This window comes from Castanea sativa, chromosome 1 (genome assembly GCF_040712315.1).
Source record: "Castanea sativa cultivar Marrone di Chiusa Pesio chromosome 1, ASM4071231v1".
NCBI classification, from domain to species: Eukaryota; Viridiplantae; Streptophyta; class Magnoliopsida; order Fagales; family Fagaceae; genus Castanea; species Castanea sativa.
Window position 1 is genome coordinate 29,729,771 of NC_134013.1, and position 8,209 is coordinate 29,737,979.

General features: G+C 38.0%; 1 protein-coding gene across 1 annotated transcript; it reads left to right on the forward strand.

Moving 5' to 3' along the window:
• Positions 1-4,565: 4,565 nt before the first annotated feature.
• Positions 4,566-7,952, forward strand: LOC142639744 (putative RING-H2 finger protein ATL21A). Its single transcript, XM_075813884.1, has 2 exons — positions 4,566-5,398; positions 7,238-7,952. Exons 1-2 carry the CDS (start codon positions 4,687-4,689, stop codon positions 7,702-7,704), a joined length of 1,179 nt encoding a protein of 392 aa, XP_075669999.1. The 5' UTR covers positions 4,566-4,686; the 3' UTR covers positions 7,705-7,952.
• Positions 7,953-8,209: the final 257 nt, after the last annotated feature.

Sequence of the window (8,209 nt, forward strand, 5' to 3'; positions counted from 1 at the left end):
CAGGGCTTCAAAGAATTTTGCTCGGGACTAGGCATTAGGAACCAATTCTCATCCCCAGGGCACCCACAAGCGAACGGGCAGACAGAGGTGACGAACCGAACACTGCTCAAGATTATCAAAGCCAGACTGGACGAAGTGAAGGGTGTCTAGCCAGAAGAATTGCCCAATGTCTTGTGGGCCTACAGAACCACGGCAAGAACCCCAACGGGAGAAACGCCTTTCAGGCTCACTTATGGCACTAAGGCGGTAGTCCTAGTCGAGGTAGGAGTGGCCAGCATCAGGCGAGAAGTATTCCACGAAAAAGACAACGACGACCAGTTGCGAATCAATCTGGACTGCCTGGACGAAATAAGAGACAAGGCCTCTAGCAAGACGGTAAAGTACTAGCAGAAGATGGCCGAATACTACAACAAGAGGGTAAAGCTTAAACGACTTGACATAGGCAACCTCGTCCTGCGCAAGCTCACCATGGTGACCAAAAACTCCGCCCAAGGAAAGCTCGGTCCTACGTGGGAAGGACCTTACAGAGTCATCCACTACTCCCGACAAGGCAGCTATCACTTGGAAACCCTAGACGGGCAGAGGCTCCCACGACCCTAGAACATTGAGCACTTAAAGAAATACCATCAACAAATGTAACACAAAAATGTACTCATTCCTGAAATTAATGAAATAAAGATTCAACTAATGTCTTCATACAGGTCTTGTCAGCTGTAAATCCCGAATATGGCTAAGCAATAAGATTCCTCCTAGACGGATGTACATTGTTGACGAAGCCAAAACATTGTCTCGAAAATCCAAAAGAAAATGAATAAGTAATAAGATTCCGTGTAGACAGATGTGCATTACTGACGAAGGCGAAAAAGGAAATGCCTAATTAATAAGATTCCGCGTAGACGAATGTACATTACTAACGAAGGCGAAAAAGGAAAAGCCTAAGTAATAAGATTCCGCTTAGACGGATGTACATTACGGACGAAGGCAAGAAGATAATAAAAAAAAATGGCTAAAGTAATAAGATTCCGCCTAGATGGATGTACATTACTAGCTGAGCCAAAAGATAAGATTCAGCCTTGACAGATACAAGTTACTAACGGGTCAAAGAAGTTGACAAGCCTCGAAGACCGCAAGGGAACGATCACAAGGAAAAAGTAAAGCCCATACCAAAAGTACGGACGAGTACAACATATGCAAGTAAGTACGTTGTTATAAAGGCCCAAAAACCACGGACAATTACCTTTGTTTTTACATCTAAAAGCCCATAAACACCAGGCTAAAAATATTCTTCTCAAAAGCAAATTAAAATTGTTCTTGAATGTGAGTCCAAAACACAGTGGACACCCAAAAAAAGAAAAAAAGAAGAAGAAAATTTTCACAAGTATCAGGTTCAAACGTCCGTAGCAGCATCGTCACCAGCGGGGGCACCAGCGGCATGGGCTTCAACGACTGGGGCGTCAATGGCAGGAGCGTCTCCGAGAGCGTCAGTCCCAGCGGTCGTTGATTGAGCAGCCTCGTTAGCAGCAATCTCCTTGTCCACTTCCTCCATGTTCAGCGTCTCCAAATCTACTCCGAAAGGGTGCTTGATACAGTATCTCCTCAAAAGCTCAAACCCCTTGAAATACCAGCTGAAGAGCACGGAGTTGTACTCCTCAGTCTGCTGGAAACCCTCAATGGCCCTGGTAGCGACGACTTTGATTTTCTCCTTAGCGGCTGCAAGCTACTCGTCCTTCTCCAAAACCAGTTGCTGCTTGACCTTAAGCTCGCCGCTTAATTTTTGAATCTCCTCCTTAGCATGGTGGACATCCTCCATCGAAGCTATCAAATCCTTCTTCAACTTTGAGTTCTCTGTCTCTAGGACCTTTATCCGAAAGAGCGCAGACTCGACCTTAGCCCCCTGAGCGAGATACTCCGAGGAAAGATGAATGCTCTCCCCCAACACCTAAAAAAAAAGAAAGAAGAAGGAAACACGCAAAGAAATTTAACCTCAGAACACCAATATATATAATGAAGAAGATAACTTCGCACAAACGTGTTACCTGGACGAGCTTATGGAGGTGACGACCTACCAGCTCATTTGGAGGCAAACCCGAGAACACCTTCAGATCCTCTGCAGTCACGACCCCATGAGCCCTGTCCGTCACCAGCCTCTCGTCATCCCAGATAGTAGACGGGCAAGCATCGTCTTTCCCCCTATCTGATGTGCACGACCTTTTAGAGGCGGGGGTCGGGATCTCTTCAATCGAGGTGGCAGGAGAAGCCGTCCTCGTCGTCTCAGCGCTAGAAACAATCGGAGTGGCAGAAGCAGTCGGAGTGACGGAGGAAACCTTCCCCTTGACACGAACCACCTTTTTTCCAATGTTGGACAGTGGTTTGTCCTTCTTGGACCGCATCTTCTCGTACATATCCTTGTTAAACTTCTCTGTCATTTCTGCAAGAAGGAAACACTTGTAAAAGAACAAAAGAACCAAATGCAGATATGGGGACCGAGACTGACGAACTCAAGGCTTACTCTTCTTTCCTTCAATGTCAATACTCCGCAGGACGTAGGGGGACGGGTCAGGGCCAAGATGGTAAAAGGCAAGCATCCTCGAGTCTACTAGATTGTCCCAATTTTCGATCGTCTGAGCGTACTCAATTGCCTTTTCAACACGGTCCTTGTGCCTGCTTTTAAGCTTAGGCCTCCTCTTAACTGCACAAGAAGCAAAGGAGTTAGTGACGATAACAGCGGATTCAACAAAGGTAAAGATGACAGGAAAGAACAATGACGCACCTAAAGTCGGGGTCCCCCACTGACGAAGCAATCTTGGGATATCACCCCAATCCCGGCTAGAGGGAGTCTCAAAATCGTCGCTGGACATAAAGAAAAATATGGACTTCCAGTACCTGAAGGACGAAGGTAAACCCCTGACAATCCTGGTTCTCCTCTCCCAAGGTACTAACTCATAATATCCATATTCTTTAGACTTTTTCAAATGATACAAATAGATGAGTTCACTCGCCTTGACCATATCCCCGTTAGTGGCCAACCATATTTCCTTACAATTGACCACTATTTTCCACGAATTGGGCATAAGTTGCCTGGGAGCAATACCAAAATAAGCTAAAAGCTCCATCACAAACGGATGGATAGAGAGCCTAAGTCTACAAGTGAAAAGGAAAAAATTTACTTAGAATAATAAATACCTGGATATTAGCGGTTGATAACAAATTTTGTTATTTATTACGTAATTGAAATGACCGGTGAATAATTTCTTGAAATGAAATCGTATAGTATATACCATATTATGATACTACGTCAAAATAAGATGCGATGGAGCTATTCTTAATTTCTTATCCCACTAAAAAATCCCTCTCGATGTGATTGCTTGTCAGTTCTCAAATGTTTTGATTATTTAGCTTCAACTGCACGGTTTTGACTTGATATAGTGCTCATAGAAATATAAAAACAGAGAGCAAAGGAGGAAAATTTGAAAAAGACTTCCTAACTTTCAAAACATATATACTTTGAACTTTGAACAAGTCATTTTGCTCAAATTTAACAACAAAGAGATTTTTATGAAATGGACAAAAGAATAAAACAGAGCCGGAGAATGATCCACGTTAATGGAATCTGTGGCAATTATTCTAAGCCCATATTACCGCACGATTGCTTCACTTTGTCTGCCAGCCGTTGGATCATACTGAAACCATTTCTAATCTTTTCTTCAATCTTTCCCCTTCAACACACCACTCAAATATATCTTCATAGATGCTATTATGCTTTGGCTTCTTCTGAGGTCTCAATTACCAACCAACAGCATACGTACATAGTTTTTTTGATTTTTTGAGTTTCGACAATTAGCGTATGCCACGAGGCCTGAATGAACATAAAATAATAATATTAATAATAAAATTATTAGCTGTAGTATCCTTTGACCTAATATATTAATTTTTTATTTTTCGTTTCTCAATTTTTTTTTTCAATTAAATTTACACATATTACTTTGACCACATATCATTCTCCAAGAAGAAATACATATAATGCAATTATGTCTTAAGTATAATTAAAGAATTTTTTTTTTTTTTTGAGGTGAAAGAATCTAATTATTGTGTACTACTTAAGTTTTATCTTTAATTTTCTTATGATAAAATACATTAATGATCCTTCTTGAGGTTTATGGAAAGAATACTACTCTTGCATGAAAAAAGAATATACATTTATATAGTCAAATTTATAATAATATCTTAAGGACAAAATTTTTGTACAGTATCTTAAGTATTGATCTTAGATTTTTCTTTTAAAATTCAGTCATGTGGTTACTTAACTAAAAAATACACTTTTATTAATGTGAAAAAATTCATAGGATAGAATCTTAAGAGGAGAACTTAAGAAATAATACCTAAGTACTCTACAGAAGTTTTACCTGTATCTTAATATGCACTATAAAAAAAGAAAAGAAAAAAAGAAGTTGTTAGCTTGACAAAAGAAAAAATAAAATGGATTACGTCAAATAATCAAATTTCAACTCTCTCTTCCTTCCCCCATAGCTGTCACCTTTCTCATTGCAGAATTTCAAGCTGTGTGTAGTATATTAGTAAATTAGTATAGAGGCTTATTGACTTTAAAAAGTTTCTCTATAACTCTTTCTATTCATCCCATGTAGCCTATTAACTTGACTGCCTGAGCCAAACTATCCAGTTTCCCCCATGGCTTCCTTTCATATCTTCTTCTCCATCTCCTTCTTGATCTTGTTCTTCCTATGTCACATAGCAAGAAGCCAAAAATTTTGCCAAACTTCATCTTGTGGTGGCAACAGTGCACTAACTATTAAATTCCCTTTCCAACTAAATACAACTCAAACCCCAGGTTGTGGCTATCCAGGATTCAATCTCTCATGCAACACCAAAAGCCAAACAATTCTCACTCTACCTTATTCCGGGGACTTCATTGTCCAAGAGATCGATTATTTTGGCCAATCTTTACTTATCACCGACCCAGATCACTGCCTTCCCAAACGGTTCCTAAAGAACTTTACCCAATTCCTATTGGACTCTCCTTTCCAATTTGGGAGTACTGGGTATGTTTTCACCTTCTATAATTGCTCCTCCAATGTATCCATATTTGGGATTGGCCCAATTGATTGTCTTAATAATGGAGATAACTATTCGGTTTGGATGTCACCAAGTTTTAACTATGGTGATATGGTAGGGATACCAACCTCATGTAGTGTTTTATTGAATAGTACTATTCTACGTTTGTCAGGACCATCATGGCTTAGATTGGTTTGGACTGAGCCCGAATGTGGAGATTGTGAAGAAAATGGTGGAGACTGTGGGGTTGTGAGTGATACGGGTCTGAAAACTGGATGCTATAATGTTCAAAGTAGAGCTAGTGGTTCAAACTCTGGCACCGTTACTGGTATGTTTAATTAAATTGTTGCATCAAAATTGGTTTTGCTAATTAAGGAGGGATATGCATAGTGCAAACATGGAAGATTAGTTTTTTTTTTTTTTTTTTCTTAAAGGTTAACATTAATCTCACACACACACACAAATATATATATATATATATATATATATATGTGTGTGTGTGTGTGTGTGTATATATATATGGTAGACTGCCTAATGAGATGCAAACGATTTGTGTCGCTGGGATTTGGCTTGTTTGTCAATTAGTGTAACATACACTTCACGAATTGAACACAGAGAAAGAAGAAGAAAGGTGGGTTGGATGAAATTCCATGTTTTGATGAAGTCAAAATAGTTGGACGGAGTGATATGGTAATTTCACTATTTTTATTTATTTTATGAGTGACTTGCTGTTCTATTAGTTTACCTGAAGTTGTGCTTGAATTATTTCAAGCCTTGAAAGAGTTTGGAGAATAACACTGCATTCTATCATAATATACTATGGATTAGTCTATTGAGAGAGTAAATGCTAGAAAACTAGGCTTAGAAAACAATTTTCTTGGCCTCCATAATTCTGTAATTATGCTTGTCTCAGTACCAAATTACCAATACTTCTAGAGTATGGAATAAGCCCTCCCTCACTAGTGTCGATGGTTTCGGAGGGATTAGATCACCCACTACCATCTACTATTCTAATTCTATCTGGTGGGAAATCGCTTTCTTCAATGACCATGAATAAAGTCATCGCAGCAACATGCGTATTAAAATATAGATATTGCACATTTTACTATATAAAAAAAAAACATAAATTGATGTGATATAGTGCATACCGCCAAGAGTAGTGGTCTACTAGTCATTGATGTACTAGTTTTGGGTGAAAATTTAGATTCCCACGATGGCACTTGCAAAAATTCCAAAGCTTATTAGTTCTTCTTTTTGTAGGTTCGAACTCAACGAATAAAATGTTATTATAATAATTTTTAAATAAAAAAGTCACTCTCATTGCCCCTCTTACCTTCTTCTTTTTTTTTAACAAAAATAATAATACTATTATTAACGCATAAAATTTAATGATATAATAAATGAATGTTATAATTTTTTTTATTTGGTGATTGGATTTCACGTCCATTTATAAAACTTAATATTGCTTTGTTACCTAATCCTCCTTAAGGAGAAGGTGGACCAAGCGAATGGTATAGTGTCTTATTAGTCATTAGTCAAATGGTGGTGTCGGCATTCTCTGTTGAGAGAGACAGAGAGAGAGAGAGCAACAAAAACACGGAGCTTGACACAAACTACCATGCTGCATCTAAAGAAACTTCAATGCCCTTGGCTTTGGGCCATCTGGTGCGTATTGACTCGGAAAAGAGAAAAACAAAGAGACCGCTAACTATTCCTTTGTTTCCTACTTCCAATTAAGTCCTATAAAGTCCCTTTGTCAGTGTCATCATGAACCATGACCCATCTGAAAGTCCTCTCTGCACCCATTCAATTTTATAACTTGTGCTTATCCCCTCTCTTCAAAATAGGGATGGGGCAATTTGACCAAAGAATCGTTGACACCATCCATCCATGCAAAATTATATGTATATACGATAATTTTGGCCATTGGCATTTAGAAAATGTCATCCATTCTAGAGAACTCCCTTGAACGAAAAGTTTTAGAAAAGAAAAGGGTGTGTGGAACTAATTAGTAAAAGCTTGAACAATTCATGTACACCTGTTTGTGCTTTATACATTTATCTTCTATTGAATTCATAGTTTGCTTCTCATTTTTTTAACAACTGATGGAATATTTGTTGATATCTTTGTCAATATCGTCTAGATGATTTATTCTTTGCTCATTTAGGTCTTCCAAGGAGTGCCAAGTATGGCATAGTCATAGGCGTGGGAATACCTGGATTATTGTGCTTCATTGGCCTCGGATGTTTCATATGTGGTAGAGTTCGGGTTTATGCACGCAGACGCCAGTCCAACACACAACTCTCCACCTCTATCGCTCCACACCAGTCTGTTGTTTTAATGGGTCTTGATGGGCCCACAATAGAATCATATCCAAAGATACTACTTGGTGAGAGCAAACGATTACCCAAGCCCAATGACAACATTTGCCCCATTTGTTTGTCTGAGTATCAAGCCAAGGAAACATTAAGGTCCATACCGGAGTGCAATCACTACTTCCATGCTAATTGCATAGATGAGTGGCTAAAAATGAATGCTACATGCCCTCTTTGTCGGAATTCACCTGATCAGTCCTTTCTAACTTCTCCTTCATCGTCATTGTCATCATCTTCATCATCTTTATTATCATCATAAAAGATTGTGTTCTCCATTGTATATAATATGTTCAAGTTGAATTGAGGAATTAATTGTTATGTGTTATAAATAACTTTTTAATAGGAAAATTTATGTCAATTTTGCTATTATAGATAAATTTGGAGTCGAAGATATGGGAATACCACTGGAAGAGATAGATTCAAGTATATTAGATTTGTATTCTTTATTGTATTTTAAGATTGTACTTTGTTTGCCATACTGTCATATATGTACGTTTTTGTCTTTTTCAATTTGGGTGAATATATATTTTCTATTAATAAATATTAAGTTTTAGTGATTAAACATCGCTTCAATATTAGATTAGGATCAAGTTACATTAGTTATAATTCTTTTTAATGTTATATTATTTAATGACTTTTTCACTCAATCAATAGTTTGAAAATTCTACCCATGGATTGCATGGTCTTATTAATCTTAAGATGCATGCCATAATTTGATTGAGTTTTTATTTTTATTTTTTTAAATTTAGTATATAAAAATTATG